The 17,231-nt window shown below is 39.6% G+C and overlaps 1 protein-coding gene across 1 annotated transcript in view; it reads left to right on the top strand.

Annotated features, from left to right (window-relative positions):
* LOC121445258 (SH3 domain-binding glutamic acid-rich-like protein) overlaps positions 1-17,231 on the top strand; it is an 80,694-nt gene that overhangs the window by 49,416 nt on the left and 14,047 nt on the right. Inside the window, exon 2 of the mRNA XM_041647299.1 lies at positions 12,726-12,911. Within this exon, the coding sequence (XP_041503233.1) occupies positions 12,726-12,911 (186 nt within the window). The remainder of the gene's footprint in view (positions 1-12,725; positions 12,912-17,231) is intronic.

The following is a 17,231-nucleotide window of genomic DNA, read 5'->3' as shown; positions in this document are numbered from 1 at the left end:
GTCCTGCCTTCTGACTGGGAGGCTGCACTAAGGCCGAATCCACTTCCATGTTCACGTGCTTGTTGATAGAATTCATTTTCCTGAGACTCTGGAACTTGTTTCCTTCGTTGTAAACAAAGGAGACTCCAGTGTGAGTCTTGTAAAGGAAACCTTGTCGAGCAAAACATTACAGTGACATCCTGTCACCTTTGTCATATTCTCTGGATGATAAACAAGAAGTTCTCCCTCCCTCAGAGGGAGGGGATTCAACACAGAAGCGTATCTCTGTACGATTTCTGGGGGAATAAACACATAATACTCTTTCAAATCTTGCTTGTCTTTTAAGAATATACCTTTGGCTGGTTGGTGGTGGTGCACGCCTTTAATCCCAGCACTTGGGAGGCAGAGGCAGGTATATCTTTGTGAGTTTGAGGCCAGCTTGGTCTACAAGAGTTAGTTTCAGGACAGGCCCCAAAGCTACAGAGAAACCCTGTCTCAAAACAAGCAACCAACCAACCAACCAACCAACCAATCTTTTCTTTTTCTTTCCTTTGTTTTTTGCTTCTCACAATTGAAATTGCAAGATATATAATTTTTTAGAGTTTCCTCTTGATGCTGTAGATATTTTCCCATGTTTCTACACAATCATACAGCACGTGCTTGTGTGCAGTGTATTGCAGTGTGCATACAGTATTCTTTCAAGTAACCACATCACAACCATTTACTTAAGTCTGAATGGCTATATGTGCAGAAGCCTTTCAAACCTTTACTGTTGAAAAGAAACACATACCAAAATTCACCAGAATATCACACCCAGTTTCTTCAGGCACATACTGTTGCCCTCTTTTATTTACTTAAACAAGAAATCTGAACACAAAATCACAAGATTAAGAATTATGAATGTTTCCATGGCTGTTTACCACACACCAGGAGAAAACTTTTGATTTCACTAGACTTTTTCTGAATTAACCACCTTCAGCACCAGCAGCACGTTTGCTCATACAAATTAGAACACTAAGATCACTGAAAATCAGGATGATGTCTGTGTGCGCTTTCAGCCTCGTGCTTTGCTGGAGAGGAATGTGGGTGTTACGCCCTCTTCAGGGCCATGCAGCAGCTCTCTCAGTCTGGCTTTACCTGTAGGTGAAGAGAACATGCATCCCCTCAGGACTTAGTCTTATCGAATTATGCTATATCTGGGGATTTTTTCCCCCTGGTCACAGTGAGCTTTTCCTGTAGTGGGACAGAGCTAGTTTCCTGAGACACTTGAGAAATCTTATTTGCTTCTTTCGGAGGAGGTAGATTGAATGAATTACTCACTCAGATCCAGCATTCTGATGTTATATGCATACCCCTTGGCCACACATTTCACAATAGCCTGCCAGTAGAAAAGGAAAAAGCAAAGGTGGCCAGCTAATATGACACACTGTAGACTGGGTAATAGTTGTTATCTTGTTAACAATATTGCTTTTCTTGTGATTCAAGAGCTGATAGGGTTGATGGTTCCAGCCTTCTCTTTTAAAAAGGCATCTTGTGAGCTGCAGATTTTAGCTACCATATTTGGTTCTCATATGCCTGCCCTGTGACTTCACATCAGCTGTTAAGGATTTGTGTTTTTGCTTATCCTTATATGGGAAGGCTGCCTGGTGACTTTGTCTGACCGGAGTTAGACGCCCTGCAGCATTAGCAGGAAGTGACCTTAGGACACAGTTTCCTTGCTGCTGGAATCTGTTACATAGAGAAAGGGATAAGATGAAAAGCCTTTTTTTTAAAGAAGATCATTATTTTGTTGTTCTTAGTGCTCCTATAACCATTCAAATTCCCTTTCTTCTATTATCATGATGCTATTCTCCTAAAGAGGATTGAAATCTACACAGAAAACCATTCTGCTGAGTTCTTAATAATAGTGATTAAGGCAGGAGAGTGGGAGCTGAGATGAGCAGGTTTATTTTAAATATCTTTGTGCAGCACTAGTCCAGAATTTTTGAATGGGAAGATCTGTAATGTTAGAATAGCAGTGGCTCCAATTATTGAGCTTTCATAGTTGCTGCTAACAGTGTGATTCATTTGAAGGAAGGGTTTTTCTTTAAGAATATTCCCAGAGTTGCAAGAATAGCCTAGGGCACCTGTTAACCCTATTTCCTCTGCCTAGTCATTTCCTGTCGTCTGGTGTAGTCATAAGTCAGTGACACTTTTATGGAAGCATGTCACAATGCTCTTCATTTTACATTTGCATTTGTCCTTGCCCATGAAAAAGATTTCAAAAGAGATGGCTTTATATGCAGGCAATATGATTCATAGGACATCCATTTCCTGCAGAAACCGATAGGCACAAGCCACTAACACTGTGCACAAATGTCTTGGGGAGCTGGGGAATGGTGGTACATGTCTCTAATGCCAGGACTCAGGAGACTGAGGCATGAAGTTCATACGTTGGAGGTCAGTGTGGACCATGTATTGATACCCTGTCTCAAAAAAAATACAGTAAGGGATAGTGACGTGCTTCAGTGATAGAATACTTGCATATGGTCCATGAGACCCCGAGTTGGATCCTCAGCACTGCAAAACGAGAGCAGCAACAACAAAAATCTTAAAGAGAAAAATGTTGTAATTAAATTCCAATCTCAAAAATAAACAGAAATGACACTACGAATGATCTCCAGGTTTTCTTGCTGTTACTTTAGACCAGGCTTTGAAATGAAGAATGATACAAACATTATTATGAGCCACATCTGTGCTCAAGACAACTTCAGTAAGTCAACAGATGATCTAATTAGCGGGAGGCACCAAGCATGGCAGTACATTATTTGTTATTCTGTATACTTAGTTTCTAAGTGGTGATTTTTACTCTGGCAGAGATTGGACAAGTATGTGATTTGGAACAAGTTCCTTAATCCATCTTAGCATTAGTTTCTTTGTCAGACTGTCTGGAATGAAAATAATACCAGCTGCTTCAGAAGATTATGGTGAGAATAAAATAAAATAAACATGGAAAGAGCTTATCACAGTGCCTGGTTCATAGGAAATGCTTGATAAATAGTAATTATCACATTATACTTTATAGCGAGCTTACATGTGGTGCAGTGCCAAAAGGGACCCGATGCGCACAGCCTAGTGCTAGCTCATTCAGCGTAGCTGGGCTTTCCCCTTATCATTCTAGTCTTAGTTCATCTACTTCCCTGAAGCAGCGTCATGCCAGACTTGGATTAAGGGCTGGTTAGAGCCCTTAAAATCATGGATTAGTTTAGGATTTGTATTTTATAATTATAATTTCCCTCAGGTTCTAAAATTGTTATTATTATTTGATTCTATTTATTTATTTTTTTGGTTTTGATTTTTTGAGACAAGGGTTCTCTGTGTAACAGCCCTGGCTGTCCTGGAACTCACTCTGTAAACCAGGCTGGCTTCCAAATCACAGAGATCTGCCTGCTTCTGCCTCCCGGGTGCTGGGATTAAAGGTTTGTGCCACTACTGCAGACGCTATGCTATTTTTTATTGTATAAAAGCAGTAAGTGACATTGAGGCCTAAATTGTACTTAAAAGTAACATTTTCAATTAACTGGTAATCCTATAACATTACCAGACAGGTCAAATATTGAACCCTTTCTACCATTAGAGGATCCTGAGTTGGAAGTGTGTATTTCAGATTTTTTTTTAAAAAAAATTTGAATGCTATGAAAATTTGTTCATTTGGCACATCGTCATTTGAACAATAAAATTAAACTCTATATATTGAATTTGCAATTAACATATAAAAAGAACACATAAAAAACTATTACCTTTGGGATAGTGTCTCCCACTATGCTGCCAGGCTGGTCTCAAGTCCTAGGCTCATGCGGTTGTCATCCTTCAGTTTCTCAAGTACCTGGGACTATCACTTGCATGCCGCTATGTCAGGGAGTATTACTCTTTATAAGATTTTTTTTCTTTTTGTTTGTTTGTTTGTTTTTGTCTGGGGCAGGGTTTCCTCTGTAGTTTTGAAGCCTGCCCTAAAAGTAGCTCTCATAGACCAGGCTGGCCTTGAACTCATAGAGATCTACTTGCCTTTGCCCTCTGAGTGTAATCTATCATCTATCTATCTATCTATCTATCTATCTATCTATCTATCCACCTATCATGCATCTGTAAATATCAGAGAACAGCGTGTGGAGATTGATTCTCTCCACCATGTGGGACCTGAGAATCAAACTCAGTCTGTCTGGCGTGGCTGCAAGTATCTACCTAATAAGTCATATTGCTGGCCTAAGAATTTCTTAAGAAAATAAATGTAGAAGGTAAAATGAGAGAAGACTGATGATGGAGGAAGGTCATTGGTTAATTAATAAAGAAACTGCTTGGCCCTGATAGGTTAGAACATAGGTGGGTGGAGTAAACAGAACAGAATGCTGGGAGGAAGAGGAAGTGAGGTAAGACGCCTCAAAAAGACGCCATGCTTCTGCTCTCCAGAGCAGACACGATGTAGCCAGCCGCCAGGTCAGACATGCTGAATCTTTCCTGGTAAGCCACACAGATTATTAGAGATGGGTTAATCAAAATATGAGAATTAGCCAGTTAGAGGTTAGAGCTAGTGGGCCAAGCAGTTTAAATGAATACAGTTTGTGTGTTGTTATTTCGGGTAAAGCTAGCTGGTGGCTGGGAGCTGGGCTGCAGGAATGCAGCATGCAGCTCCTTCAACAGACTGGCAAATGTAGTGAAATAGTGTAAGATTTGTTGTTAAAGGATACCTAAATTTGAGTTTTAGTTCTGTCATGTACTCGTTTTATGAATTTTGGTAAATTTCCTTAACCTCTTTGAACCTCACTAATCTAATCCATAATGTGAAAATCAGGATATCTACACTACAGGGTAGTGTGAAGATCTAGCAAAAAAATACATATGAAGCACTAGCTATGTTAACTTTCACTTAATTGCTATTTACAATGATGACTAGTATTGATCGGAATAAGAAGCCAAATCCGATTCCAAACAATTTACTTTTTATTTTGGTTTATTTTATGTGTATGGGTCTTTTGCATGCATGTGTGTCTGTGCACTACATGACTGCCTGGCATCTTTGGAGTCCAGAAGAAGGTGTTGGATCTCCACCTGGAACTTGAGTTACTTGTGGTTTTGAGCCACCATATGGGTGCTGGGGCATGAACTCAGGACCTCTGCAAGAGGAGCCAGTAGTACTAACTACGGAGCCATTTCTTTCATTTCTCCAAGGGTTTTTTGAATAGCTGCAACTTGAAATCTGGTCAGTTTGGAAATAATAGCAGGGAACACTTTCTGATAGTCCAAAGTTTCTCTCTAGTCAAGTGAAATCATCGCTTTTAAGACAAGAAGCTCTAAATCTTGCAAAGCTTTTGGACTTTATGCTTTCTGTATTTTTGCTTAGAACAGCTTCAATCTCCTTGATGTGGACTGTGTTAGAATTTAGGGACTTTATAGAACTCTGGGGATGTGGGAAGGTGCACACTTTTCATCAGTTTTGTTCTAGGACTTGCAAGTGTTATTTTGGGAAATATAAGAATGGAGGAAAATCAGTATGCAAACAGTGATCATTACCAGTATCTCTCTGTGTACAAGAAGTCTTGCTAGAAGGAATGTATGTTGGCTTAAAAGGAATGTAGGTTGGCATAGTTTGCATTTCACAGGCAGCACTACTTCAAGAATAGGTGGAGTAGCTTATACTGAAAAAGGTGACTGAGGCATAACTAAACTCTGCTAATATAAACGAATGTTTCTAATTAGACCAGTCACTCTAATTTGATTAATATGATATCTGAGGTGTTTAATCCAAGGATTTTTTTTGAACACACATTTTTTTGTTTTTTTTTATTTTTATTTATTTATTTAAATTTATTTATTTATTAAGGATTTCTGCCTCGTCCCCACAACCGCTTCCCATTTCCCTCCCCCTCCCCCGATCAAGTCCCCCTCCCTCATCTGCTCGAAGAGCAATCAGGGTTCCCTGACCTGTGGGAAGCCCAAGGACTGCCCACCTCCATCCAGGTCTCGTAAGGTGAGCATCCAAACTGCCTAGGCTCCCACAAAGCCAGTACGTGCAGTAGGATCAAAAACCCACTGCAATTGTTCTTGAATTCTCAGTATTCCTCATTTTCCGCTATATTCAGCTAGTCCGGATTTATCCCATGCTTTTTCAGACCTAGGCCAGCTGGCCTTGGTGAGATCCCAATAGAACATCCCCATTGTCTCAGTGTGTGGGTGCACCCCTCGTGGTCCTGAGTTCCTTGCTCGTGCTCCGTCTCCTTCTGCTCCTGATTTGGACCTTGAGATTTCTGTCCGGTGCTCCCATGTGGGTCTCTGTCTCTGTCTCCTTTCATCGCCTGATGAAGGTTAATATTCATGAGGATGCCTATGTGTTTGTCTTTGGATTCACCTTCTTATTTAGCTTCTCTAAGGAACATGAATTATAAGCTCAATGTCCTTTATTTATGGCTAGAAACCAAATATCAGTGAGTACATCCCATGTTCCTCTTTTTGGGTCTGGCTTACCTCACTCAGGATAGTGTTTTCTATTTCCATCCATTTGTATGCAAAATTGAGACAGGGTTTTTCTGTGTAATAGTCCTAGGTGTCCTGGAACTCACTTTGTAGACCAGGCTGGCCTCCAACTTACTTTAAATCCACCTGCCTCTGTATCTCACGTGCTGGGATTAAAGGTGTGCACTACCATCACCCAGCTGAAGACACATTTTCAAATAAAAACTGAATTATGAGAAAGCCACCATATTTATCCTCAAAGATGGATGTATATCACTTTACAGTAATCTTTTATATGTTGCTAATTATAGCCAGCAGATATTTCTCGAATTTCCCAGGCTCTCTGACTGAGAAGTACTGTCAGATTTTCACTATGAAGTTGGAGTTTTAGAATTCTTTATTCGAGTGTAGGCTGTTCTTACTAACTTCCAAATACATAGTGTGGAAAGGGTGAAAGTACACAATATGGAAAAGGAAAAAGTCAGGAAGAACCCTGTGGGGAGTCAACTTCAACAAGCATACCACTTACCAGGGTAAGGCCATGGGGATTAGAAAAATAGGAGAATGAGCACGTGAGTGAAAATAATGAAACAGATGCGATAGTACGAGGGGAGCTCCAGTGAACACTGAAATGTGCCCCCCACTTAATATTTCATACACTTTTATACCCCAGTACAACAGGGAGAGAAGACAAAAGGCTGCTTTAACATGATACAAAATGCAACTAGAACAGTTAATTGCTTCAAACGTGAGACATCAAGTCATTTATTCTTGAGAAAAGTATTCTGTTGTTTAGGCAGTGAACCCATCCTAGACCAAGTATTCTGAAGGCAGCCACTCCCTAGGTCAAACCTCCTCTGATTCTTCAAAAGGAGGATTAGAATTATGCTTGCCTTCTCTGATCTCTGATCAGGGTGGAGTGGATCTACCAGTATGGGCCATCTTAATGTCCAAAACACCAAGTAACTACACCCTAGGTCAGGGTGCGTAGCCACACTTGTCAACAACTTTGAGCAACCTCAAACTCTCTGACCTTTAAACAAGGTGGAAATAAACTCACATTTTTGGGCCTCCACAAAATTCGACTTACCAAGCAATCAAAGTCAGTACCTCCCTAGTAAGTTCTGTTCTTAGCAGGTGTGCTGTGGAGTGGTTGAATGAGAAAGCTGTTCATCCTTTATATCTGACCAGTGTGCTGCACAATTGCCACAATAGTGGGGAAAATTGTCTGAGAAACTGTCACAAAGGAAACTAAGGAGGCATGGTGACTGAATATAATATGTTGTCCTGAAAGGGAGCAGAAACATGGCATTATAGGAAAAAGTGGTGATGTCTAATCTGACTAGTCTTTACTTAATGACCGATGTACTTCTTCAAGGTGAGATGTCAGTAATAGTGGAAACTGAGTATCAGATGAATGGGAACTCTATTTCTGTGAATTGAAGATAATTTGCAAATTAAATTTGATTTAAATTAAAAAAATAAAAGCATGCTGTTTGGTTGTGCTTGAACCTAGAGTAAAATTATAGTAGATAATTAAGTACTTAACATTAACTTTGTGCCGGGCGGTGGAGGCACATGCCTTTAATCCCAGTACTCAGGAGGCAGTGGCAGGTGGATCTCTCTGAGTTCGAGGCCAGCCTGGTCTACAAGATCTAGTTTCAGGACAGGAACCAAAAAGCTACAGAGAAACCATGTCTCGAAAAATCAAAAAAAAAAAAAACCAACAAAACAAAACAAAACAAAAAAACAAAACAAAAAAAACCCCATTAACTTTGTTATTACCAAACCCATGCACTAAGTACATTGGAAGAGAGAAGTTAAAGGCATGTTACCTATGCCCAGGTGCCTTATCAGCTCACCAAAGGACTATAACATCAATGTATGAAATGATTGGCAAACACCGTCACCAATAGCCCCCCTACTTTCTATGATTTTATTTTCTAGCTATTTGTGACGAGCCACAGTCCGAAATATTGATGGATCCAGAAATAATATCTCATAAAATTTAAATTGCTATCCAGGGTAATGTGATGAGATCTCATGCCATCCTGTTTGCTCAGCCAGGGTGTGAGCAATCTCTGTCCAGCACACCCATGCTCTATGCACTACCCTTTGGGTGTGCTAGGTGAAAGAGAGCACATTTATATAACTTTTATTATATTGTTGTAATGGTTATATTTTATAATTAATTCTTATTACTCTCTACTGTGCCTAATGTATAACCTACACTTTATTATGGTTATGCACATTCCAGAAAAAAATAGAGTATATGAAAACTCAATCTTATCTACAGTCTCAGTGATGAGCAGGAGCCTAATGCTATGTGGATATGGTGGGACTGCTCCATGTTAGGTAAAGTAGACTTCTTGAAGTTAGAAGGAGACTGTAGAGATCCTACTGAGAGAGATCTTCACACAGGGAATGAAGTTGGATGAATATGTTAGAATGGCATTAGTGGGGGCAAGCAATGTAGGCGGACTTTACTTTCCCACCCACCAGTTCCCAAATAACAGACAGGGAGACTTGATATTAATTATAAATGCTCAACCAATAGCTCAGACTTATTACGAACTAGCTCTTACAATTTAAATTAGCCCATTTCTACTAATCCATGTGCTGCCCCAAAGTTCATGGCTTTTACCTCTTCTGCATGTCCTCCTTTCTTTTCGTCTGCCTGGCAACTTCTGTGACTCTGCCCTCCATCTTCCTAGCATTCTCTGTGCCCCCAAAATCCTGCCTAGCTATCAACCAATCAGCTTTTTATTAACAAGGAGAACAATTACATATTTACAGTGTACAATGATTGTTCCACAGTAAAGTAGTAGTCTCCCGTCTTAAATGACCATCAATAAAGAATAATAATAAAGAAAGACTTAGGAATTACTTCTTGGAATTACATAGCAAAGCATTTTCTGTACCTTTACCACATGGCATTTAGAATTTATACAGTGAGAATTCTAGGCAAAAATCCCAACTGCTAACCCAGGCTAGCCTCAGAATCCAGTGATCCTTTGGCTCAGCATCCTTAAGTGATGGAATTATAGGTATGGACCACTCTGCCTGAACACATGAGTTCTTTCTTTCTTTCTTTCCCTCCCTCCCTCCCCCTCCCTCCCTCCTTCCCTCCCTCCTTCCTTCCCTCCCTTCCTCCCTCCCTCCCTAGCTCTCATATTCATCTATTTTGTGTGTTTGTTTATGTGTGGGGTGCATATGTGTTTTCACATATTTTTGGCCGAGTGTAGGCACACATGCACATGTGTGTGCATGCATGTAGAGGCCTGATGTGGCTGTTGGGACTCATCCTCATCTGTTCTCCTCTACCCTCGTCACTGAAGCAGAGTCGCTCAGTGAAACCCTTAGCTTGCTAATTGGCTTGCTCTTGGCATAGGGGAATTCTTACTACTCACCTTCCCTCAGAATTGTTGCATTGTTGTAAACCAGTATGCATTGTGGGTTTTATTTACATGGCTGATTGTGACCTGAGTACTTTGAAAATGCAGTGAACCAAGCGAGGAAAGGGAGCTCTTACTTCCGTTCTTTCATTTCCATGCACCCTTAAACCCTTAGCACAGGTAGGCAAAGACAGACATTTTGTTGTTGGGTTGCCCTTCCTGAGAACAAACAAAACCAACTAGAGAAAATTTTATATCTGAATTTGTAGATGAGGGAGTTGACTGTTACAAATTTGAATTTGTTTGAGAAAGACCAAATATTTAACCACACAATTGTTTGTTTATTATTTATTCAATTGTTTATTAACTATTCATTGTTATTCATTTGTAGATTTGAGTCATTTTTAAGAAATGTAGTAACACAAATGGAGCACATTACCTTTGGTTTAAGTGCAGTGTGTTGTCACTTTGGGGCTAAATTTTCATAGCTGTCCAGTGTGTGTGTGTGTTTTCCCTGTCAGCCTTGTTTTTAAGAGCGGTCCCACACTGTCTCATATTTCACAAATAGACGAGTGAGCCCCAGGGATCACATGTGAGTGCCATCATGCTCAGCATTTTTTTTTTTTTTACAAATCAACTACAGTTCCCCCTCCCTCCCCCACTCCTGTTCCCTCCACCTTCCCCCACCCAACCTCCCATCCACTCCTCGGAAAGGGTAAAACCTCCCTTTGGGAGTCAACAAAGTCTGGCATCCAGAGTTGAGGCAGGACCAAGGCCCTCCCCCCTGTATCAAGGCTGAGCAAGGCATCCCACCATAGGGAATAGGCTCCATCCAAAAAGCCAACTCTTTCAAGCTCAGCTTTTTAAAAAAGACTCCGTTTCTCGGTAAAAATTTAGAAGCCAGTGCTTGCAAGGCAATTGCTCTTCCAAACCCCAGTTCTATTCATCTTTACTAAGTTCACCTTCTTTGACTAAAAACGTGAAGCCAGGTAGAGACTCTTTCATTGGTGCTGCGGTTATTACATTTTGCCTAAAGGCACCGATAATAGCTCCTAGTGTTTGCTCTCGGTTTCTCATAGCTTTGTCATTCCCTGGCCACTTCTCACTTAACCATCCTGCACTGTTCTCTTAGCAGCTCAGTGTGTTACAGTTGAGCTTATGTCTATGTCTTAGCTCTCCCAGTAGATTGTAATATGCAGGGGTTATCTTTGCTGCTTTTCTTTAGACATAGAGACTCTGGTAAAGTGCTTTGTTCATCACTAAAGATGGATCTAAGGAATACATACTATTCAGTAATTGCTAGGAATAGTTTCAGATGATAATCTGCCAGGGCTGGCTAATTCTTATTGTTGACATTCTAGGTTCCTGAAAGTACCACATTTTATATCTACTGACATCTAGAAATAGGCTAAGAGTTCACAAATTACTTGATACATTTCATGTTGCCCGAACTCCCCAGTTATGTGGCAACGGTTGGAAGCCACTGCATTGAGCCTTCCTGCGAGTATATTAGTGCACTAGATGCTTGTACTTATTGACTGTCAGTCATAGTTTTTCTTCAAGTGTTCCATGTAGAAATGAAAGTTTAATTTTGTATATCAGTGAAGAAATAGTACTATTAGAAAAATTAACTGTGTGGTACATTTTATTGGGAAAGAATTGGTCTTTTTAAAAGGACTTTTAGTATCCACCTAAATAGGGACCGGAAATTCTAATTTCTACTGGAGTAAATTGAGAAACTTTTCTTGGGTTTTGTTATTTGAAATGAATTATGTAGCCATAATCACAAATACTTTGGACCAAAATATAACCCCTGCATGTCCACACACATCCAGGAGTGAGATGTGAATTGAGAAGGGCTTTGCATGTGAGATTTTTTTCTTCCACATTGTCGTTTCCATTGCGTGGACGACTACTTTATAATAGATATTGATTGAGGTTTTTGAAATGCTTCTGCCTCGTGTGTCCTTTGAGTATTATTCCATAAAATCTTTTTCTTACATATTCTTTATATAGTCCAAGTATGTTAAGAAGTGGCTTTAAACATAGTTGTATGAGCATAGGTATATGAAGTCAGGCTCTCAAATGCATTTCATAGGGGAAACCTAGGAAGTATTACCTTGGTGTGATAAGGCGATAAAACAAACACGTAATCTCTACGTAATCATTTAATGAGGTAGCACAGACTATGAACTAATGAGTAGTACAGGTTATGCTATAAACTTAGTATACAGGCAGGCTTAGGTCTTCTGTGTTATAGATTTTGGTCTGAACCATAAAAGCGAGGCTTGAGTGATTCTGAGGCACATGGAGTCATTTCTGCTGATGAAGGTGCAGTTAGTGATATGCAGAGCGAGAGTTAGATCAGTGTTATTTGACATGGAAAGTTTCCAAGCAAAAAGGAGCCAGTTAGACGGATAAGAAGACCTGCAGGATCTTCACTTGTGAGACAGCATCAATAAGTCAGTGTTGATGGCAAGTGTATCTTCTGCACTGCACGTTTGATCTCTGTCTAAATTCATGTCTGTGGGCTCAGAAGCATTGACTTTGTAGAAATGTCTCTCACTAGAATTGAAAGGTAGACTTTTTTTTTGCCTCTTAGTATGATATCATTGCTTTTTCTTAAGACATTGTCATTTTTGTTTTACATTGCTTCCTTCCCTTCCCTCCCGCCAAACAAGCTCACAAATTCCCTCCACTCTCCTTCCAATTCACGGCCTCTCTGTTCATTAATTGTTATTGCATGCTTATGTGATTTGAATATACATATACATTCTTAAAAAAACTGTTGAGTCCAAAAAAAAAGAAAAAGAATAAATGTTACTTGCTAAACAGTGTCAATTTCCCCCTCCCCTTTGGCTCTAGATTAAGAAGAAACAGCAAGATGTGCTTGGTTTCTTAGAAGCCAACAAAATAGGATTTGAAGAAAAAGATATTGCAGCTAATGAAGAGAATCGGAAGTGGATGAGAGAAAACGTGCCTGAGAACAGTAGACCAGCCACAGGGTACCCCCTGCCACCTCAGATTTTCAATGAAAGCCAGTACCGTGGGGTAAGGAAGCAATTTAAATCTTGTTTCTTGAAATATATTGTCTCACATAAACTTAGACCTTTCAACGTTACCTCCCAGCACACGGTCATTCGCTCTCTGCAGCCACCCTAAGCAGTTTGTAGTATTACATAGTATTTTGCTTTCTGGGAACAAAAATCAAAGGAAGAAACAAAACATATAAATGTATAAGGACAGACACGGGATGTATGTTTTCAGTTTGGTTCTAACCAGACCATGGTCTGCTTCTTGGCTGGAATCTGGACTCTCTTGGGCTCCTTTCCTGGTTTCTGGGGTGTACATTCTCCACCGGAAGTTCCTCCATTATGGGACTTCCTCTTTTATGAACAGTCCTATTCTCTTCTCTGAGGCTTCCTTTCTAGATCTATTATTTTTGAGACAGCTGAGACTGGTCTCAGATTCCTTTGTTGCTAAGGGTGAATTTGTACTTCTGAGCCTTCTGCCTTCATCTCTCATTGCTGGGATTACAGGGGCTTTCCACGGTACCTAGGCTCGAGTAAACGTTTTCAGAGGCACCAGTAAAAATCCTCTACATCCCTGGTTTATGTAAGACTGAAAAAGGTATCTTTTTTTGAAGAACCTCTTATTGCTAATTAGTGCTGTCTAGGGCAAGGGTATAGACCAAAATGGGAAAGTTCTGTCAGTGCTGTTGCAGGTTTCATATGCTATCAAGCACAGGGCCAATATGTAAATTAGATCCGAAGATAGGTGAAGGTACTTAGGCTATTCTTTTGAATTTCTGCAAATCATTGACTCTCAGCAGCTAGAAGGGGCTGCAAACATCAGCCAGCCCATGCCCAGGTTGTATTTGTATATGTAGGACACAGACACACCACACACATAAACACACACACACACCACACTCATGCACACACATTTATTTATTTATCAATTAAAATAGAGGTCATGAATTCAAGGGGGTGCATGGAAAGGGGAAAGACAATGTAATTAATGTTTTAATTTAAAAAATAAAACAATAAAAATGGTTAGTTGGTCCTGTATAATCCATTATGTGATTTTGATTGCTCATTTTAGAACTATTATTTTTTTTAGTGGCATAGAAGTTGGTTCATAGTCTTATTTTACCATGTGATGTTTTGATCCAAGTGTGCATTGTGTTCAGCCACAAAAAGATGAGCACATCTTCTATCTCCAACCATTTGTCTTTTTTTGTATGTGTTGAACACTTTCAAAATCCCCCTAGTTTTTAGAAAATATAAAATGTTATTGCTATCTCTCTTTTGAAATGTCTTTTGTTTGATTTTGAAAACAAAACCGCATGGATCACAAGAGTACAGAGAGAAGCCACATCTGTCTGGTTTGCCTCTTCCTTGGAAGCTACATTTCAGGGGAATGAAGTATCTTATAGGATAAAAAGACAAGTATCACTAAGAATTTAAGTGAAGCTTCAGAAGGTGAGACTCAGTAAACCAAATACATATCTGTTAGTGGAAAAGGAATCCATTTTCTATTTAGTGCTGCTCTGTGCCTAATAGACAGGGGTTTCATGAAAATGAGAATTAAGATTTTGATTTTATAAAGCCTCAGAGAGAAGAGCTTGTAGCAGTCATTCACAAAAAAACGTATCCGCTAATGATTCTGCTCTGTGCTTTGTGTGCTACAGTAATTCCCATACCAATTTAGAGTGCCAGGCAGCTTTGCTAGTAACAGCTTTTTTTTTGGTTTTTTGAAACAGGGTTTCTCTTACTAGTAACATCTTGTAGTTGCTAATCTCTGGATCCACTCTATCTCCTGTTTGCCTTTTTTAACTAGGAGATAGCTTTCCAGGCTAATTTGCTTTTACTTATCTGAGGCTTTCCCAAGCTTGGTACTGCCGACACCTTTTGTTGTGTAGATTCCCTGTGCATTGTAGGCTCTTTCATAAGAACCTTGGCTTCAACCCCTGTAATGACAGTGGCACTCGGTAGCTGAGTAACAAAAAATGATTCTAGGCATTGTCAGCCCCTGTGTGGAAATTACCTGCTCCTGAATGCCACTGGACTGTAGCACAGGATCTTATTATCTGACTAGATGGTGACAGAGGCCAATATCCAACCTTTATGTGTGAAACTCTGCTATAGTAGATAGGAAATTTGTAAGGAGAATCCTTGTTCTGAATGTCTTGTACAGAAGAATGAAATGAGAATTAACATGTAGCAAAATATGGTGTCATACAATCTTGTTTAATGTTAAAGTTTCATTACACTTTCTCCCTTAAGAGACTTGTTCCAGAATGCAAACTACCTTGCTTAATGTTGTATATTTAACACCAAGAACACTGCTTATGCTAAGCATGGGGGCATATACCTGTAATCCCAGTTCATTTGGGAGATAAAGTCTGGAAGATAAGGACTTTGAATGCACCCTGGAATACATAGTGAGACCATTTCTCCAAATAAAACAAACAAAAAGACCCCTGTTAGTTTATATAATTCTATACTTAATAAATATTTGTGGAACAATTGAATGGCTCTGGTTTCATTAGGAAAGAAAATATCCTTTTTCTTTTTAGATTCACAAGCATTTTTTTTTGTGTCTGGAACCAACAAATGATAATATAACTTGACCCTGAAATACTTGAAATAGGCAATTAGATCCTCTACATAGCATCATATTACCAGATTTTATTTATACAAATTAAAGAACTTCTTAATTTCACATGAATCTAAAGGCTTATATGAGTTGTTTTTATTAATTTTTGATAATAAGAATACTTTCCTGTGTGGCTCCTATATTTTTTTCTTTTGAGACAGGGTCTCCACGATCTCGCTTTGAAGTGCACGGTGACTAGAAGATGCTCTATGCCCCAGGCAGGCCTAGAATTCATGATTAGGCTTCTGTCAGTCAAGTGCTGGGATTATATGATGTACACAATGCCTGGTACACTGGCTTCCTTTAAATTATATTTTGCTTATTTACAACTGGTTAAGTGTAGATATTGGATATGTTTTTTAAAACCTTGAGTTACTTACCAGTCTCAGCATAGAATTGGTGTTAGAATCCTGATAGTTTTACTTTTGAGGAAGGAACTCAAAATTTTATCTAAGAGGTAAGAAAAATACATTGGTACCATTGGTGCTATTCTCTGCTTTTGTAAACTTCATTGGCTCAAATTTCACATGTGAGTGAGAACATATATGTTGATGTATATCAACAGATAAATGACCAAAAATGGGATAAAATGGAATTTTATCCAGCCATAATGAAAAACAAATTCATGACATTTGCAAAAAACTAGATGGAATTAGTAATAACTATTATTTTCTATTGAAAATAATTTTTGGGGGTTGGAGAGATGGCTCAGTGGTTAAGAGCATTGCCTGCTCTTCCGAAGGTCCTGAGTTCAATTCCCAGCAACCACATGGTGGCTCACAACCATCTGTAATGAGATCTGGTGCCCTCTTCTGGCCTGCAGGCTTAATAAATAAATATATATTTTAAAAAAAACACCATTAAAAAAAAAGAAAATAATTTTTTCAGCTGGGTTGGGTGGCGCACGCCTTTAATCCCAGCATTTGGGAGGCAAAGGCAGGTGGATCTCTGTGAATCTGAGGGCACCCTGGTCTCCAGAATGAGTTCCAAGACAGCCATGACTGCTGCGCAGAGAAACTGTCTCAAAACCAATTCATAGTAACAGTTATAGTAATAATAATAATTTTATGCAGTATATTCCAATCATATTTCTGATCTCCTCCTGCAACTCCTTCCAGATTATGCTCATCTTCCCTTCCATCTGACTTCACCTTCTTTTTCTGGCTTTTAGAAAATAAACAGACAAATAGGAGACTAAGCACTAGAAACACACAGGCAGTCAGGTAGACAAACAGGCAGACAAACAGACAGACACACACACACCATAAAAATACAAAACCAGAACCACAATATACAAGCAAAAGACCACTAAGAAAAAAATGTCCAAAGTATTACGACACACACAGAAAACTCTCCAAAAATACCATCAAGTTCCTTTGTTTTAGCTCTCTACAACTGGCCATGAAGCCTGCCCAGAAATGGGGTCTATCTACCCGGTGAGACTATGCTGGGGAGACCTAATATTTCCTTTGCAAGCTGTTGTCAGCTGGAGATAGCTTCTGGCTTAGGGATGGGGGCTGTGCCCACTTCCCCTCTCAGCACTGGGACCCAAACTGGTTTAGACCTGTGCAGGCTGGCTTGTGCCAGTCTCTCTGAAGTCATATGAGCTTTTCTCATGTTCATTTAGAGGGCTTTGTATTCTTGGTGTCCTCAATCCCCTCTTTCTCTTCCATTCTGTCTCCTCTTCATTATACCTCCTTGAGGTCTGAG

The sequence above is a fragment of the Microtus oregoni genome, unplaced genomic scaffold (assembly GCF_018167655.1).
Source record: "Microtus oregoni isolate MIOR12 unplaced genomic scaffold, Mior012 000169F_ref0000294, whole genome shotgun sequence".
Lineage (NCBI taxonomy): Eukaryota > Metazoa > Chordata > Mammalia > Rodentia > Cricetidae > Microtus > Microtus oregoni.
This window is presented reverse-complemented; position numbering and strand designations above follow the sequence as displayed.